This window comes from Parastagonospora nodorum (genome assembly GCF_000146915.1).
Source record: "Parastagonospora nodorum SN15 chromosome Unknown scaffold_8, whole genome shotgun sequence".
Classification (NCBI taxonomy): Eukaryota; Fungi; Ascomycota; class Dothideomycetes; order Pleosporales; family Phaeosphaeriaceae; genus Parastagonospora; species Parastagonospora nodorum.
In genome coordinates this window covers 1,319,718-1,335,788 of record NW_001884556.1, presented here as the reverse complement: position 1 = coordinate 1,335,788, position 16,071 = coordinate 1,319,718, and the positions used below count along the sequence as shown (strand labels likewise).

At 52.8% G+C, this 16,071-nt stretch overlaps 12 protein-coding genes across 12 annotated transcripts; 3 read left to right on the top strand and 9 right to left on the bottom strand.

The window, feature by feature from the left end:
* Positions 1-938, bottom strand: SNOG_06085 (hypothetical protein). Its single transcript, XM_001796420.1, has 4 exons — positions 772-938; positions 666-724; positions 488-606; positions 1-435 (listed from the first exon to the last, which is right to left on the bottom strand). The coding sequence occupies exons 1-4, from the start codon at positions 914-916 to the stop codon at positions 141-143; spliced, it is 618 nt and encodes a 205-aa protein (XP_001796472.1). The 5' UTR covers positions 917-938; the 3' UTR covers positions 1-140.
* Positions 939-1,308: 370 nt separating this feature from the next.
* SNOG_06084 (hypothetical protein) lies at positions 1,309-2,485 on the top strand (the record flags this gene model as incomplete). The annotated part of the gene is made up of 2 exons (XM_001796419.1): positions 1,309-1,812; positions 1,883-2,485. The coding sequence occupies 2 exons, from the start codon at positions 1,309-1,311 to the stop codon at positions 2,483-2,485; spliced, it is 1,107 nt and encodes a 368-aa protein (XP_001796471.1).
* Positions 2,486-2,590: 105 nt separating this feature from the next.
* SNOG_06083 (hypothetical protein) lies at positions 2,591-3,373 on the bottom strand (the record flags this gene model as incomplete). The annotated part of the gene is made up of 1 exon (XM_001796418.1): positions 2,591-3,373. One exon carries the CDS (start codon positions 3,371-3,373, stop codon positions 2,591-2,593), a length of 783 nt encoding a protein of 260 aa, XP_001796470.1.
* Positions 3,374-3,639: 266 nt separating this feature from the next.
* SNOG_06082 (hypothetical protein) lies at positions 3,640-5,124 on the bottom strand. The gene is made up of 3 exons (XM_001796417.1): positions 4,978-5,124; positions 3,892-4,884; positions 3,640-3,835 (listed from the first exon to the last, which is right to left on the bottom strand). The coding sequence occupies exons 1-3, from the start codon at positions 5,065-5,067 to the stop codon at positions 3,761-3,763; spliced, it is 1,158 nt and encodes a 385-aa protein (XP_001796469.1). The 5' UTR covers positions 5,068-5,124; the 3' UTR covers positions 3,640-3,760.
* A 185-nt stretch (positions 5,125-5,309) lies between these two features.
* Positions 5,310-6,305, bottom strand: SNOG_06081 (hypothetical protein). The gene has a single exon (XM_001796416.1). It carries the CDS (start codon positions 6,269-6,271, stop codon positions 5,651-5,653), a length of 621 nt encoding a protein of 206 aa, XP_001796468.1. The 5' UTR covers positions 6,272-6,305; the 3' UTR covers positions 5,310-5,650.
* Positions 6,306-7,918: 1,613 nt separating this feature from the next.
* On the bottom strand, positions 7,919-8,147 carry SNOG_06080 (hypothetical protein; the record flags this gene model as incomplete). Its single annotated transcript, XM_001796415.1, has 2 exons — positions 7,919-7,994; positions 8,104-8,147. The coding sequence occupies 2 exons, from the start codon at positions 8,145-8,147 to the stop codon at positions 7,919-7,921; spliced, it is 120 nt and encodes a 39-aa protein (XP_001796467.1).
* Positions 8,148-8,784: 637 nt separating this feature from the next.
* On the top strand, positions 8,785-9,569 carry SNOG_06079 (hypothetical protein). The gene has a single exon (XM_001796414.1). The coding sequence runs from the start codon at positions 8,851-8,853 to the stop codon at positions 9,346-9,348; it is 498 nt and encodes a 165-aa protein (XP_001796466.1). The 5' UTR covers positions 8,785-8,850; the 3' UTR covers positions 9,349-9,569.
* Positions 9,570-10,028: 459 nt separating this feature from the next.
* Positions 10,029-10,376, bottom strand: SNOG_06078 (hypothetical protein; the record flags this gene model as incomplete). Its single annotated transcript, XM_001796413.1, has 2 exons — positions 10,029-10,157; positions 10,272-10,376. The coding sequence occupies 2 exons, from the start codon at positions 10,374-10,376 to the stop codon at positions 10,029-10,031; spliced, it is 234 nt and encodes a 77-aa protein (XP_001796465.1).
* Positions 10,377-10,603: 227 nt separating this feature from the next.
* SNOG_06077 (hypothetical protein) lies at positions 10,604-11,768 on the bottom strand (the record flags this gene model as incomplete). The annotated part of the gene is made up of 2 exons (XM_001796412.1): positions 10,604-11,482; positions 11,526-11,768. The coding sequence occupies 2 exons, from the start codon at positions 11,766-11,768 to the stop codon at positions 10,604-10,606; spliced, it is 1,122 nt and encodes a 373-aa protein (XP_001796464.1).
* A 466-nt stretch (positions 11,769-12,234) lies between these two features.
* SNOG_06076 (hypothetical protein) lies at positions 12,235-13,041 on the top strand (the record flags this gene model as incomplete). Its single annotated transcript, XM_001796411.1, has 1 exon — positions 12,235-13,041. One exon carries the CDS (start codon positions 12,235-12,237, stop codon positions 13,039-13,041), a length of 807 nt encoding a protein of 268 aa, XP_001796463.1.
* A 330-nt stretch (positions 13,042-13,371) lies between these two features.
* SNOG_06075 (hypothetical protein) lies at positions 13,372-13,984 on the bottom strand (the record flags this gene model as incomplete). The annotated part of the gene is made up of 2 exons (XM_001796410.1): positions 13,372-13,609; positions 13,830-13,984. 2 exons carry the CDS (start codon positions 13,982-13,984, stop codon positions 13,372-13,374), a joined length of 393 nt encoding a protein of 130 aa, XP_001796462.1.
* A 467-nt stretch (positions 13,985-14,451) lies between these two features.
* SNOG_06074 (hypothetical protein) lies at positions 14,452-15,255 on the bottom strand (the record flags this gene model as incomplete). The annotated part of the gene is made up of 1 exon (XM_001796409.1): positions 14,452-15,255. One exon carries the CDS (start codon positions 15,253-15,255, stop codon positions 14,452-14,454), a length of 804 nt encoding a protein of 267 aa, XP_001796461.1.
* Between the last annotated feature and the right edge of the window lie 816 nt (positions 15,256-16,071).

The window sequence follows — 16,071 nt, the reverse complement described above, 5'->3', positions numbered from 1 at the left end:
GATGGGAAGTTTGGATTAGAGGCCTATGAATCTGCTTCGCGGGAAGACATTGTAAGCATTCAACGTGGGACATTGTGGCTCAACGGTGAAACAGTGTAGATCCATGAGGCAGCTTTCGTTATTTCAATGCATACGTCGTTCTACCACTTGGCCTCCTTCCGCGCCAAGAACTGGTTGAGGATGGCAATATCCTGCTCAAGACCGGCGAGCCACTTCTCCAGCTCGGCCTGTACCTTTGTGTCGTCGTCGCCCAGCTTCTTGTAGAAATCCTTTCTGTAGGGCGTAGCACTCATGGCAGCGCTGAAAATGGGCTTCACGATGAAGGAGTGGTGTGGCTTGAGGGTGTTACCGTAGGCATCGCGGAAGGAGTCGGCGAGTTCCTTGGACGGGTTGGTGATGTTGTGACGGAGGGCTTGGGCGGTGAAGTCGAGGCCACTAGTTGTCTTGTGAGTGATTGCAGATGGGCAATGGCAGGGAGGGCATGTACCGGTTCAGCCATACCAGACCCTCAGTGGCCGTGTGCTTCTTCTCCTTGAGCTCGTTAAGGACGAGGTCCTGGAGAGTTTCTGACAGGGTTGGGGCGGCGAGCTGGCGATCACGGATTTTCTGAGTCGTGTCAACCATTGTGTATCTCGCCATATAGCTCTGTCTTCATGCGGGCCTACCTTGATGTTGCCAGTCATGTCGTTCTTCACGGGCTTGAACGCTGCGGAGCCCAAGACATCTGCCGACATTAGCTTCGATTCCTGCCACAGCAGCTCTCCAACCTACCAAAAAGAGTGGTCAGGCTCTCCGCAGCCTCGAGAAACTCAGTCGTCGAGATGGCGTTGTCCTTGGACGCATCAACGGGGACATCGACGAAGCTCTTCTTGACAGTGTCGAAGAAGGTGCCGCCGGGAGGATATGCTGCTGCCATTGTGATTGTGTAGTGCGGGGATATGGCAAAGGCGATGTATGTGGAGAGTGAATTGTTGTCAAGCTTCAGCAACAAGTGAAGTGTTCCTAGGCGGTGAGGTGCAACACGCGCGTGCAGTGAGTGGGGCAACAGCTCCTAGCGCAGGCCCGCGGGGTACCTAGGTGCGACCACGAATGCAACATCAAGGGTCTCCAAGGGCTATGACCGAACAGGCCTGATGCGCAGTGGAGAAAGTCGGAAGTGCACGGGTCGGGTCGTTCGTCCTTGGATGCTGATCTTGCCCGGAGAATGAATGTGCGGGCGAGCTATCAAAGTCGCGACATCTTTAAGCACGGAACGGAAACATAAAAGCCTCGGGAAGTCGCCGCTGGCTGTCATCCTCTGCAGCTAACATGCCTTCACACATCCACCAAGTCGGCAGCAAGATACATCGCATCGCCTGCATCCCTGGCGATGGCATTGGCGTTGATATCACAGACGCCGCCACTCAAGTCTTGAATGCCCTCGCAAAGGCCATTGGCGGCTTCGAATTCGAGTTCACCACCTTCGACTGGTCTTCCAAGAACTACCTAGAACGAGCATGGTACATGCCACCTGACGGCCTCGCCCAGCTCAAGGCCTTTGATGCAATCTATTTCGGCGCTGTAGGCTGGCCCGACGTACCGGACCATATCTCGCTTTGGGGCTTGATCTTACCCATTCGAAAAGCATTGAATCAATACGTCAACGTTCGCCCCACACGAATCTTGCCCGGTACCAAAAGCCCATTGGATGGATGCGCAGTTGGCGATTTAGATTGGATCATCATCCGCGAAAACAGTGAGGGCGAGTACTCGGGACAAGGGGGTATAAGCCATGAAAATAGCCCACATGCTGTTGCGACCGAAGTCAGCATTGTGAGTCTGCCACCCCCGCGTTCCCGTACTCTCTCTCTCCTACAAATGCTTGTCGCTGACGCCCACCAAGTTCTCTCGCGTCGCTCTCGAACGTATATTCCACTTCGCCTTCAAGACTGCTGTCGCCCGACCCCGTAAGCATCTCACCATGGTGACCAAGTCCAACGCCCAGCGGCACGGCATGGTGCTCTGGGACAAGATCTTCTACGAGGTTGCGAAGGAATATCCAGACGTTACAACTGACAAGATGCTTGTCGACGCTATGACTGTGCGTATGGTGCTGCATCCAAAGTCACTTGATACTATCGTCGCCACAAACCTGCATGCTGATATCCTGTCTGACTTGGCTGCTGCGCTGTCTGGATCCATTGGAATCGCACCAAGCTCAAACTTAGACCCGACCGGGGAAAATCCGAGCATGTTTGAACCGATTCATGGATCTGCGCCGGATATTGCGGGTAAAGGAATTGCGAACCCTGTTGGAGCGTTTTGGAGTGCGGCAGAAATGGTAAGGTGGGTAGGAGAGGACAAGGCGGCGGATGGGCTAATGAAGGCGATTGAGAACGTTACCGCCAGCGGGTGTAAGACGAAGGATCTGGGCGGAAGCGAAGATACCAAGGGTGTCACCGATGCCGTGTGTAGGGAGATTGAGACGTTGTTTGGTACATCTTGAAGTTTTTAGCCTTCTGGACAATGTATACACAGCATACATACGTACCGCATGCCAGCTCCGTATTGCTTGCAATGCGCAGATTGTCCTTATACTATCCATCCTTCATTACAAGAACACGCCTGGCACCTCACACTGGCCCTCCTTGACCCTGCTAGCTCCTTCCTTTTCTTTCCTCGTTCTGCTATCTTCAGTGCCTCTCAACTCGCCCCACCCTCTCCAAACTTTGAACACCTTTCCCATAACTAAGCTCTTGCTTATTGGCCCAATATCTCTGCTGTCCAAGCTGCTTCTCCAGTTATCGCCTTCGACCCATACATGTCCATAGGGCACCACCACCTTTCCCTTCTCTTCTCTGCCAGAAAGTATCGAGTCCGGATCAGAGTCGGCTAAGCCATCAGGCATACCAGCTAATCGATTCGCCGCTGCATTCAACAGACTTCCAGACTTTGGGTAGACCGTGTCCCCTTCCAGCGCAATAACTCTTTTCAGTCCTACCTCTTCGGGCTTGTGCGGTTTCCAAAACGTCACGACGTCGCCTCTTTCAATATCCCAAGTATTATTGCTATTCCTACCGTGCAAGTAAGGCCGCACAAACACCACGTCTCTTCTCCCTGTCTCATGCACAGTGGGATTTATGGTCGGTGCCATGGACGCACCCGATACTTTATCGAAGTCAAACAAGTTGTCGCGGATGCTTAGGCCCATGCAGACGCCAGTGACACCGTAGAAGCCATATCGCGCTATTGTCCGGACTGTAGAGGCGGTGCGCGGGGTTGTGCTTGTCTGGGAAGCAAGCGTGGGGGGGTTCGAGGGTGGACTCTGTGCGGCTCGACCTCGCGCAGCTGGTGTAGCTCTGACTGGGACACGTATTCGAGGTTTAGGTGGCATAGTGCTCTGAGGCGTGGTGAACTTGGGGTTCGGAGGAGCTCGCGCTGGTGCGGGAAGCTTGTCGCGAGGTCGGAAGACTGGTGTCGATCAATTGGTACGCTATCACGTGCAGACAAGATTCAATCAGATAAGATGCGGAGATTGACTTTAATTCCCACTACACGCGATAGATTGCAATGGATTCAATCCCCAGCCTAGAGGGCATCGATCGTTTCACACAGTACATATCGATGAAGGCAGTGGAGGTAAACAAAAGAAGGGGATTTAGAGGTAAATCGCATATATTCAGCAGAAATGGCGGCCTATGGTACAATGACTGTTACATATCCACAGTATGCAAGCGCTACCTTCCCATGGTTCTCGAGCTCAAATTTCTAATCGCAAAATCTACTTCAATGCCTTGATGACTGCATCGGCGTACTCGAAAGTCTTAGACTTGCCACCGAGGTCGCCGGTGATGGTCTGTCACATGTTTGTTAGCTTCTTCAGTCCGAAAAGGTGCTTCAAGAAGAACATACCTTGCCCTCGGCGAGGACCTTGAAGATGGCCTGCTCAATGTTGGCAGCTTCCGAGTTGAGACCCATGTGGCGCAACATCATGATGGAGCTGAGCAGCAGCGCAGTGGGGTTGGCAAGCTGCTTACCCGCAATGTCGGGCGCAGAACCGTGGACAGCCTCGAAGATGGAGCACTTGTCACCAATGTTACCAGATGGGGTCAGACCAAGACCACCAATGAGACCAGCGCACATATCCGACAGAATGTCTCCGTACAGGTTGGGCATGACAAGGACCTTGTCGTTGTAGGGAGTGGGGTCAGTGACCATTTTCAGGCAGGTGTTGTCCAGCAACTCGGCGTCAAACTCAATGTCGGGGAACTCCTTGGACAGCTCGCGGGCAGTGCTGAGGAACAGACCGTCGGACATCTTCATGATGGTGGCCTTGTGCACAGCGCGGACCTTCTTCCTGCCAATGTCGCGGGCGTGCTGGAAGGCATATCGCAGAACGCGCTCGGAAGCCTCGCGGGTGATGAGCTTGATGCTCTGCACGACGCCGTCAACGACAACGTGCTCAATGCCAGAGTATTCGCCCTCGGTGTTCTCACGGATCAGGACGGTGTCGACGTCGTCGTAGGGTGTCTTGTAGCCGGCGATGGATCGGCACGGTCGCACGTTGGCGAAGAGGTTGAAGGTACGGCGCAGCGTCAGGTTGAGGGAGACGTGGCCCTTGCCGATGGGGGTTGCGAGAGGGCCCTTGAGCGCGACCAGGTTCTTCTCGACGCTCTGGATGGCCGCGTCGGGGATGACCGTCTTGCCGTCCTCGTTCAGGCGCGGGGTGACGTCGACTGACTCCCACTTGATTGGGACGTTTGCAGCCGAGTAGATGTCCTTGACCGACTGCGCAATCTCGGGGCCAATACCGTCGCCCTCAATGAGAGTGACGCTGTACTTGCCGTCGCTGCCCTTGGTTCCGTGGAACTTGGCCACCTCGTCGGCGTAGGTGCGGATGGAGGCCTGACACTGCAAGTCAGCTGATGTCCTTCACGTCTGCACTGCCGTCCACGTCTGGCGGCGCTTGCAACAGGTCGCAGTGACGTTGAAGCTCACCTGCGATAGCGCGGGCGCCCATCTCGAGGTGCGGCTAGCCTGGCGGAGGCATTGCCGCGCGGGCGAGGCGAAAGTTCGTGCGGCCAACATGCTGGATGTGTGGAATAACTCCTGCTACCCAATTGGAGCTACAGGCAATGTTGTAGCTGTTCGTCGAGGTGGTCGAGGGCTAAAGAGTGGGCGTTGCGCAAAGCTCAAAAACCAAAGCTCGGCCGCGGGACCCTTTGCCGCCAAGGTCGCACCTTCCTTTCTCCGGCATGCCCCGACGGCTTTCACACACCAGATTGAAGACTGCACAAACACGCCAAGATCACTTCGGACTGCTGCAGATGTTGCCTATGGAAAGAGGACTGGATTCAGAATTTGACCGCTTATGGCAGTCTTGCGATATATATGCACTAAACCGAAAGTCGAAAGTCGAAAGTCGAAAGTCGAAAGTCGCACAGCATGCCACATTTGGAAAAACCCAACTGGCACAACTGATGCCTCTCCTGGAAAACCAATGCGCCCATCATTCTACTGCAGGTCCTCACCTACGACGGAAAGCGACCTGGATGCCTGGAGCTATACACAGGGCCTTGCTGTCACAATTGAAGCGTGGTGATACTGTGTATAGCTTCGGGCTAGTAGATACCCTTGGCTACTTTCCGTCGCATTTGACAGCCTGCAGTAACTAACGCGAACGTGTTGTACTGCTTCCCAAAAATCTCTCGCCGTCACCCTCTCGCCGCCCAGACCAACCTTGCGTCTGCACTTGACCATTCAACGCCGGGCTCCTTATCTGGCTGAAGTATATGTCCTTCATCTTCGCCTCCACTAATGTAGTTCGCGCCGTGTTCGCATTAGGTGTTGCTGGCGTGAAACCTCTCCACAGTCTCGCTTGCTCGTAGGACTGCACGGCTGGTGATCGCCGCACCTTCCAGCATCGGTACACGAAGAGGATGGAGGTGAGGACAGTTACTGTGGCGATGACTCCGGCGGCAAACCCTACCCCCAGGGCTGCGGATGGAGAGAGGCGTGAAATCAATCGAGTTGCTGCAGTAGATGACGAGCTCGTCGTGATACAAGCGTGCGACGTCACGGCCGAAGAAGAAGCCGAGGGAGGAGTGAATGGATCAGTAACACCACTGGTTACTGCGAACGTAGGAGTTGCCATGACGCGTTCAGCGTGTGGTTGAAGCACTCGTAGCGTGCTTGCGAGGAGAGAGAAGTTCCCGATAGCGGTTGCGATTTTCTTCTCGAGACTGTCGTCTGCCCTGAGATATCCTTCAGATGATTTGATCTTGTCGCCCATATCAGAGAGTTTCAAAAGCCCCTCAGCACAGTTGTGAGGTGTGCGGAAGAGTAGGCATGTTAGAGCGTCAACACGCCTCGCCTGGCCTGACACTATAACATCAGCTTTTTCCCATCTGGTAGTGCTAAGCGCCCTGGGCAAAGAGCTATGGATGCCTTAGCTACACCAGATCAAATCTGACAGGTTGCATGCGGCGACCAGCGGTACACAGGGCTTCTAATTGGCATGAAATATCATTACCAACTAACTTATCATGAATCTTGTCTCGTCTCACTCGCATAACCAATATGGACGCTGTTCACTGGCCATGCGAGTCGAAGATGATTAGTCGAGAGCAGAACTGCCACTGTTAAAGGAAGACAGTTTCGCTTTACGATGCCCCAATTCAGCAGCCCAGTGCCTTTGCACGAGTATCGATGGCTGAATCGTGTGTTGCCTTTTGGCGCTTATACTCAATTTGGGGATGCTGTGTGGTCAACTTCGAAGTGTGATGTTCGATATGCAGCATGTGAGCAGCCCCGGCGGTTACAACGCCACAACCCTTCATGAGCTCTGATTAGTCCCACCTCAACTCATACTTCACCCCACAAGCTTCCTTCTCTTACAAATAGTGTTGAACTGTATTGTATAGTAAGACCGCATGGCGGACACGGCCAGAAGAGTTGTGCATCCAAGCTGCATACCGTCGCTGAAAAACATATCTCGCTTGGAGATGCGTTCGGGGTATACATAGGATACTTCCTTCAGTCAATAAGCCAGAATGAACCTTATCACTTGAGAAACAGCGCAATGAAATCATGACTTTCAGACTCCTCCCAGCACCTGCCTCATTCAAAATGATGACACTGCAGAGTATGTAGAGTAATAGATGTTCCCTATCAAACTTGGTGATGCGGTGCAGAGATCCTGTCTTTGCGGACCTGGTATGTCTGCTCGTCTTATTTGAATGCGCGGGAAACTGGAAGACGTTTGAGACTGATGATATGACAGTTGGATGATTCATATCATCCGATGTATATGGAGCAGGCTCAGTGGTGAGCTTTGCCCGGATGCCTGCGTCCTCGGCTCGTCCTTCAAGTAGCCGCCGCATCACGGCATACACATTACCGGTGACCCAGAGCAAAGTGCAATGTCGCATAGCTGTGACGCGAAGTTCAACAAAGCATCGAGGCTGGAAGCGAGCAAAAATCAAGAAACAATATGGCGACCGTGAGTTGGAAGACACGACACATCATGGTACAAACCCGTGCATACCCCAATTTAGAAACGGCAAGCACGGCCTTGGCGACAGGGATCTGCTCCACGGCAACGCTGAATACATGCAGGTGACGCCACGCACTCATCCTTGCATACCACGCTTGCTCGTCAGCGTGGTGCATCTCGATTTCTTCTTTTTGGTTCGCCCCTGGACAACATCTTAAAACAACTTCGGTGGTCGGGCTATGTCACCGCCTGCTAGCGCGTCTGAAGTCAATTGAAAGATTGATGCGATCGTCCGAGACGGGGGCAGAGCCATGACGACATCGCCGTCTCAACATTCAGTATTGCCTCAGCTCTTGATGCGAACGCCACAACCGATCTGTGTGCGAACACCCCTCTTATGCTCAACAACGAAACCGAGTTGGCATTATTGTTGATGGCTGATGTCTAGACCCCAGATATGTTGGCAGCCGAGACTGGCTGGATGTGAAGGCGTCTGCTGGGCTGAAGGAAGTGCAGTAGACTATAGGCTGTCCAGAACCAAGTGCTGCCCTCAAGGAAAGTGGCTCGGTTGGGCCAACAATAGCGTGATCGCCATGCATTTGGAAGCTTGCGACGGCAACTGCTCGCACCGTTTCAGGAAAAACTGACCGCCAACGACAAGCCCGAAGGACATCTTTGGGAAGTTGGGGGATAGTACGGCTCCATCTTTGAAAACCACTCGAGCCAGCCGGTCCTACCATAGCCGTGAATTGCTACAACAGCAACTTAACGTCGTACGTCCCATCACTAAGTTCTGTTGATGTGATCCAGGAACGTGCTAGTGTGAGACGTTGGAATGCTTCTCGATCGTTCAACTGGTGCGCCACCAGGCCGCGTACGCTTGACCAGGCGGCATTCCCGCTCCATCGACCAAGCAACCAAGCCAGTAGAAGCACCACGATTCGTCATAGGTACCGGGGCTAGTGGAGCACAAACCTTCTCCGCGAAAGAGGTCCAGGCGTGCGGTAAAGCAAGGAGCTGGCCAATGGAAGCTTGCGGTATGCATGGAATTTCCGCAAGCGGTTGGTGAAAGGCGATGGTAAGGTAAGAGAGGTTGCAGCTTGTGGCGTTCACCCATCCGCTAGCTCGGGTGTTACGTTGGAAAAGTGGGCAGGGGCGGTGCAAGGCAAGGCAGTCGGCACCAGCACGTTTGTTTGTTGCATGAGCAGTGACCCACGGTGACGCTCACCTCGACTTTGTGCCAGACCGATATATAAACTCGCGCCGCCTGGCCTCCCCAACCTCCTCCATCCCACACGGCAATCAACTCTCGCTCTCATAAACCACACCACTTCTACTTCTCAACCTCACCAACCAAACCCAACAAATCCATCAAGATGCGTTTCTCCATCATTGCCACCTCCGTCTTCGCCGCCGGTGCCGCCGCACAGGGCGGTCTCGTCTCCTCCATCCTCGGCCAGGCCTCTTCCGCCGTTGGTGGTGAGCTCTCATCCATCATCGGCGGTGCATCGTCCGCCGTTGCCTCCGCAACCTCTGCTGCTGGCTCTGCCGTCAGCTCTGCCGCCTCAGGTGCCAGCAGCGTTGCTGCCTCCGCTCGCAGCTCTGCCAGCGGTGTTGCCTCCTCAGTCGCCGGTGATCTTTCCTCTGGGCTTGCCAGCTTGAGCTCCGCCGCCGCCAGCGCCGGACCCAGCGCCTCCTCAAGCATTGCCGCCGCCGAGTCATCGCTCCGCTCCTCCGCCAGCCGTGCCGCCAGCTCTGCTGCTTCGCGTGCCTCCAGCGCCGCCGCCTCCACCGGTGGAGCTGCTCAGCCCACTGCTCTCCCCGTGATGGGCGCTGTTGCTGGTGGTCTCTTTGCCATGGCCGGTCTCTTGTAAACGGCTCGCACGACCACCATCTTTCGATCATCGATCAGCAAGTCGACCTAACGGTTTCCTCGGTACTGATCAGGCCATGTCAGCTCGGAGCTGAACTCACGTCGTCTCTAGGAGACGCACATAGATGAATATGGATATGGGTGCACGGTGGAGTTGGGGTTAACCATTCACTTCAATAGCCGTTTAATATGCCTTCCAAATACACACATTTACATCAATTGCTTCATCACAATCGCCTTGCACAGTTCAATCGTGTCCACGGTGAGAATAGTCAATCATGTCCATTTCAACCATAACAAATACCTCAGTATAAGCTCGCAAAATCTTCTGAGAACAGGCTCGTTGCAATGCAACAATCACGCCTTTCTGGCAACTCTTTACTCGACGTTGCCTCCGCAAGCCCTAATTGGAAGTTGGCAAACTTGGCTCCATAAAGCCACTGTATTGGGTAATGGCGTGCTTCCCGACACGATGCACCTAAATGACGTCAAGCTTTACAGGACGCGTAAGCTGCGTATTTCCCCTTTTGGCTTAGATGATCGCCAGCAATTCGGCTCGCGGCAGCTTAATTCGGCGTCGTGTCTTCGTCGCGTACAGTTGTTCTGAGAATTGTAGCGTCCAAGACGTGATCTGGCCGATGAATTAATGTCAATTGAGCCAGGAGTAAATAGACGTGCCATTCACCAGTCAGAGCCTTGCAAGTACAGACATGTCGGCGTTGGGCGCATGCTGGAGGAAGACTGTGCGGGGAAGGCTTGATCCGCGCACGTTGCCGCATGCATCGGAGCACCAATACAACGCACAATATTCTGAAACATGTCAAAAGACAGGGCACAGACAATATTGGATGTCATGCCATGTGTCAGTCAAGGCCCTTTCGTCATTCCATGATCATGCATCGTGGCACAATCCCGTGTACGCACAATGGAAGGTGATCCCCATAAATAACAAATAACAAAGCCCCTTTGCCACACCGTCTTTGCATACTCGATGCCGTGTGCAGGATCAGCAACAATCGGTTCACGCATAGTGAAATGGCGTTGTATCTGTACACATACTTTGTGTTTGGTCTCTAGTCTGATGTCCAAGTATGGTTAAAGAAATGCTTTTCGCGGCCCGAGAGCCCGTGCCATGACAACAATCTCGCACGCCATTTCCACATTGTATGCTCATGCAACTTTCACATTGTATAATTCGGCTGCCTTTGTTCGTACTCGCAACGTGGCCAGATGACCTCAGATGTGTCGGCCGAATTTCATACAGTCTTCTTCCTTTGAAACAAAAACAGTGCTTCATCTTTTCCCGCAAAGCTGGGCAGTGGCATTCTCAACGTGAGTTGGAACGCAGGTAGGCTCTTCTCTACCCAATCATCGATGACTTGGTCTTGGAAGCCCGTAAAGCCGTTACCATTCTGCGTGCCAACGACCACAATGGTGTCGCCTTGGAACGCCTTTAAGATCGGGCCTGTGAAGTTCCCTGTTGCTTGTGGGTAGACCAACAGCAGGATGCATCCTTTCCCATTGTTGACTTCTTTGTGGAGATAGGTCAGACCGTCTGCCTTGATCGTGTCCTTTACCCAGCTCACACGATATTCGCTGAGTTGGTTGTCGATCGCCCTAACATCCAAGCTCTTCATATCTCCAGCGGTGAAGTTCCGCAACATGTGACTCCAATAGCCATTCCCACTCCCAACATCCAAAATTGGCAACACGTTCTCTTTGCTGGGCTTTGCCGGCTGTGCTACTTTCGCAATGACGTGTAGGGCAGCATATGATGGTACCACGCAACCGAAATGGTGATAGAAGATTGGGAGAATGTGATGCGAAATCTTCGTGAAGGTAGTTGAGGGGATTGGGCCAGCATATTCAAGCTCCTGACAAGAGTAGGTCCACAGGGAGAGGTAGGGATTGGTGTGACTTCGAGCCTTTTTGGAAGGAAGGAGGCCATTGGTCTGGTTCAAGAATCGACTATTCAGATGGGCAGCCACTTGTTGCCGAATCGTATTGGCCTTTGCATTCGACTTGAAGCCATTCAAGGCTTTTGGTAGATTCAATGAGGGGTCGAAGAGAGATGTGTATGCTGTGACCTCCTCGGAAGATGGGTATTGGGGCTCAATCTTGAGATGGTCAGCCAGCTTCACTTCCAAGATTGGCAAAGCCGGAGAACGTATTACCTACGGGCAGCCCCTCATCGTCATGATACCATCCATGTAGGCCAGCGGATCTCTTTCCTTCGATGGCTCTTTGGGTGATATCTAATGTAGTCTCGGCTTGCGCGCGGTAGACGTATGCATCTGATTTGGGTATGCTGAAGGCTTCCCGTATGCACTGTGCAAAGGGCTTGCCGCTCTGAGTAGGGCTGAACTTCTGGTCAGACCAGTTTTGCATCAAGGCATCCGGATCGAAGTTCTTCAGCGCCATATTGATGCGGATGTGGTGCGTCTGTACAGTCTGGCCGCGACGGTCGGTCTCGTTCCGCAGTCGGTCGGCTATCGAGCCAATCACACGATGCTGATAAACGAGGCTGCAAAACCTTGTCATATCCCGTCATCGATCAGTCAGCGGCTAGACCTATCCACATGGACAGTTTCCTGTGGGGTTGGTAACGGATTACACACGATTGCAAATAAGGCGGAAGGCGACTGCACGCGGTCGAAGCCTATCCACGATATATTTACTAACCTCACAGCTCACTGACCATTTCGTCGCAATCGTATAAAGAGCTGTAATGAGTGACACACCAAGTGAACAACAGTCAACTAACTCGTTCTTAACCACAAAGACTCTCACAGCACTCGTCGCACTGCTAGCCGTCACTCTGGCTTTCTCCAGCACTTTCCGCAACGCCTTATCCTCGACGTCTACCAAATCGTCCGCCCTCCGCACAATGTCCTCGGCCGCCGCCGCCGCTCCAGCTTCAATGAAGATCACCAAGCGGCCATGGGACGCCCGCGGCAAAGCAGACCATGGCTGGCTGTACTCCTTCCACACTTTCTCCTTCGCATCCTACTACGACCCGCACCACGAGTCTTTCGGCCCATTGCGCGTCATCAACGAGGACCGCGTGCTTCCCGGCACAGGCTTCGGTGCGCATTCACACGCCGAGTTTCTGATCTTCAGCTACATCGTCAACGGCACGCTTGAACACAAAGACAGCATGGGAAACCTGGAGAACCTGAAGCGCGGCGAGGTGCAGTTCACATCAGCGGGAACGGGCATCAGGCACAGCGAGTACAACAGAAACCGCGACGACGAAGTGCACTTCTTGCAGATTTGGGCCAAGCCGAACCAGCGCGGGCTGAAACCGCACTATGAGACGAAGAATTTCTCCGACGAGGAGAAGACAGATAAACTGTGCAGGATCATGGAGTCCACGGAACGTCTGGGAGACAAGAAGCATGCGATTGGGCTGCAGGCAGATCTGTCCATGGATGCGTCCATCTTGAGCCCCGGCAAGAGCGTCAGTCATGAACTCGTGGCCGAGGGACCGAGAAAGGTCTTTGCGCAATTGATCATGAGCAAAAGGACACAGCCAAAGGATGGCGGAGCGAGCATCAAGATTGGAGAGACAGTACTAGCCGAGGGAGACAGCGCCTACATCAATGTCAATGGACCAGGCAGGGTCGACATTGAGAGCGTGGGCAACAGGCCCGCTGAGTTCTTGCTATTTGATATGGGTCCCGAGGAGCAGTAAGCGTGTCGCTTTTTTCATTACACTTTTGTACATAGTCTGGCCACTGGTATTATAGATGAACATATTGCATTACTCGCCAACATCAACCGGGTGTTGTCCATCCAAAGCGCCATGATTATTCGACCATCCAGTCCGGACCCATTGCCGTGCGCCTTCGTTTCTTTTCCTGCTCTTTGACTTGTTGTTTTACCTTCTTCGCCTCCATCTTTATTTTACTTGCCTCTTGGTTCCGCCGCCGCCACTACTCAGCACCGCGCTCACGGGCACGTCAGAGTCTCAATGGTTGCTAATGTCGAACACCAACCACGGATGCTACAGCTCAACTGTCCACTAATTTGCACTTCTTCTTTGCATTCGTTCCACTCTTGCTCTTGTCTGCTCCGGCTGATGCTTGTGACTCCTCCTCCTGCCCTTGGTCTCGCTGAGATGGTCCAATGACTTCCACTTTGGGCCAAATTTCCATTTCGCGTCCCGAGGTAGGTTTGTGATAGTTTCCCTCTCGATGACAAGCTTGTGTTTGCGAGTCCACTGGACAATCTTGAAGACAAACATCCTCTTCATTATGTGCCTCTAGAACGGTAGAGATGCCTCATTCATTCTACCACCCTTGCTGATCTTATCCTTTAATCACTCGATAACCTCGTAGACCTCCCAACTAGAATAAGGTGTTTCGAGGTCAATTGTATGTAACTCTTTCTGAATGATACGAGTGACTGTTTACCCCCCAGATTCTATAGAGTTAACCGCATACCATCTTCCAGCCAACAACAAAGTTCTCTTTGCTTTACTTCATGACCCTTCTCTTTCCACTCTTATCGTGGTTGTAGTACCAGAGCTGCAGGAAGCTATTCGTCCCATCGTATCCAGCAGCGAGTTCGTAGTAGGGCGGATTGCGGCGGTCGTCGGCAGGGAGCGTCATCTCGAGGGAAGGAGGGGTAGCCATTCTAGATAAAGCTGTTAGAGTGACAGCAATGATGCGCAATGCAAGAAGAGGAGGGCTGCTAACCTGAGAAGCTGGACAGACAGCGCGCAGAGTACTGAGCAAAGCTTGGTTGTAATGCTAGAGATCAAGACAAGATGTCGAGATGTCGGGGAGGCTATGCGAGAGGAGAAGGAGTGGAGGTGGAGTGGAAGTTGACGCGTCGTGTCGGTGGTGTTGTTGCGCACTAGCGCTGTTGAGAGCAAACAGACAGTGATCAAAAGAGTAATCAGTCCCGGCTACAGTGGGCGAAAAGCTAGAGTCTAATACGGTAGTGAGAGGAGATTAGGGCAGAGGTAAAGTAAAGGCACGCTGTTCCGGTTTACATCCTTTATGTTAAAACCTTGTGGTGTAGAATTATTAGCAGCGCCACTGCGCAACTCTGCATTTCGTTTTGATTGTCTAGCGTCACTATCTAGACGTCGACATCACTAAGACCCTGCACTAATTTGATGAATAGTCGGCACGTTGCCAGAGTGTCCCATTCTGCAGTGTGCCAATCCATCTTGAGTCCGAATGCCGTATCCTTCGCCTGGAAACATAATGCGGTATACAACTGACAGACTACACGGCCCCTCATACGATGTACAAGCTTTCCAGATCTTAAGCGGGTCAATCGTCCTGCTCTTCGTATACACGTCTGATATCGGTGTGACTACGCCAGTCTCGTTACGCATGATCCGTCCCACTCCTGTACAGTCAACCCGATGGCGAGACCAGTGTATGACGACATCTTCTTCCTCGCCGAACCCAAGGTGCAAGAGCGCCTCCCGATGCTCCCATAGGCAATTCCCCTTTCCAAAGCCGTCCTCAAACATGTTTGAAAGAAAGTTTTGGACATATGGAGTGTTGAATGTGCCGTTCTTGAACCTGATTGCACCCTGTTGTTTGATCTCTCGTGTCATAGCAGCGGCAGTAAGCGCGTACTTAAGAAAGCCACTATAGCGGACATGGGCTGGGTCTGCAAAGTTGACAGCGCCCACCTCAGTGTGCACGGGAGCGACACCAGATCTAGTAATGACCAGGCCCTCAAAGTCGAATACCCAGATGCGCTTCTTGCTTTCAGCGCCACGGGCGAGACGCAGAAGGTCCTTGACGACTTCAGCGCTGGCCCGATGTGATAGCAAGAAGAGCTTGACGTCCTGCGTTGACACAGACGCGCTGAGCCATGATATAGAGAACGGCTTCGCTGCAAGGAGGTCCCTCAGGCGCGTTGCGTGGAGAGCGCACAGCATGCTGTCCCCAAGCTGTGGCAGAATGCATTCATAGCAGAAGGCACAAGACTTCACATTGTCCAACAACGTAAAGATATATGGTAACAATAAAGATGCTGACGGCAACCAGACTCGAGGCTGTAGGGGACCTTCTGGCTATAAAACTATGGCAACAAACATACTTTCCTACAGGGGGTCCGACACCGACTCATTGCATGCCGCCCACCATATTCCCTTCCACAAGGGTTTCGATTTCTTTTCCCTGCAGTGCTGCGGCAGAAGACACGACATCTTTTTTTTCACAACATGGCGGGGGTCGGTGGTTCCATTTCTGAGCAGGGAACGCAATTGAATGAAACGGGAGAGGCTGTGAAGTCTGCAGGGGCGAGTGACTAATATGAGGGCACAGTTACAAAGTCTCAGGGATACTGCAGCCACAGGAAAACATATCGATAGTACGTGAGTTGCGTTGGTCTCTAGCCCCCATAAATGTTTGTCGGCTTTCACAAAAGCACGGTAAACATCTGCCATGGTAGGCACGTTGGTGGGACGGGAACAGATGCAAATAGCAGGCGTACTTTCAAATGAGAATTGCTGAGTTCCTAGCGTTGGGTTCATTACGAAAGCCCACTGTTGTCGTGTTCGACCAGCATTTTCAATGACCAGTACAACATGTCACGGAGGGGTATTGGCGCTGTATGTCGGGGCTGGTGGAAAGGTTGATATGACCTGGTCGATGTACAGCAGGTCACCAACTATGAAGCCGAGTGAACAGGAGCTTCTGATAGCCTGAAGGTATGCACAGTGTCGCTACGTTTGGAATGTGACTGCAAGACC

Coding starts and splice junctions, on each gene's coding strand:
- SNOG_06085 (XM_001796420.1), bottom strand. CDS start 916: ATGGCAGCAGCATATCCTCCCGGCGGCACCTTCTTCGACACTGTCAAG. Junction 725..771: donor GAGCCTGACCACTCTTTTTG/GTAGGTTGGAGA, acceptor TAATGTCGGCAG/ATGTCTTGGGCTCCGCAGCG. Junction 436..487: donor GGTCTGGTATGGCTGAACCG/GTACATGCCCTC, acceptor CAAGACAACTAG/TGGCCTCGACTTCACCGCCC.
- SNOG_06082 (XM_001796417.1), bottom strand. CDS start 5,067: ATGTTGGCCGCACGAACTTTCGCCTCGCCCGCGCGGCAATGCCTCCGC. Junction 4,885..4,977: donor GGGCGCCCGCGCTATCGCAG/GTGAGCTTCAAC, acceptor TTGCAGTGTCAG/GCCTCCATCCGCACCTACGC. Junction 3,836..3,891: donor AGGTCCTCGCCGAGGGCAAG/GTATGTTCTTCT, acceptor AACATGTGACAG/ACCATCACCGGCGACCTCGG.
- SNOG_06081 (XM_001796416.1), bottom strand. CDS start 6,271: ATGGGCGACAAGATCAAATCATCTGAAGGATATCTCAGGGCAGACGAC.
- SNOG_06079 (XM_001796414.1), top strand. CDS start 8,851: ATGCGTTTCTCCATCATTGCCACCTCCGTCTTCGCCGCCGGTGCCGCC.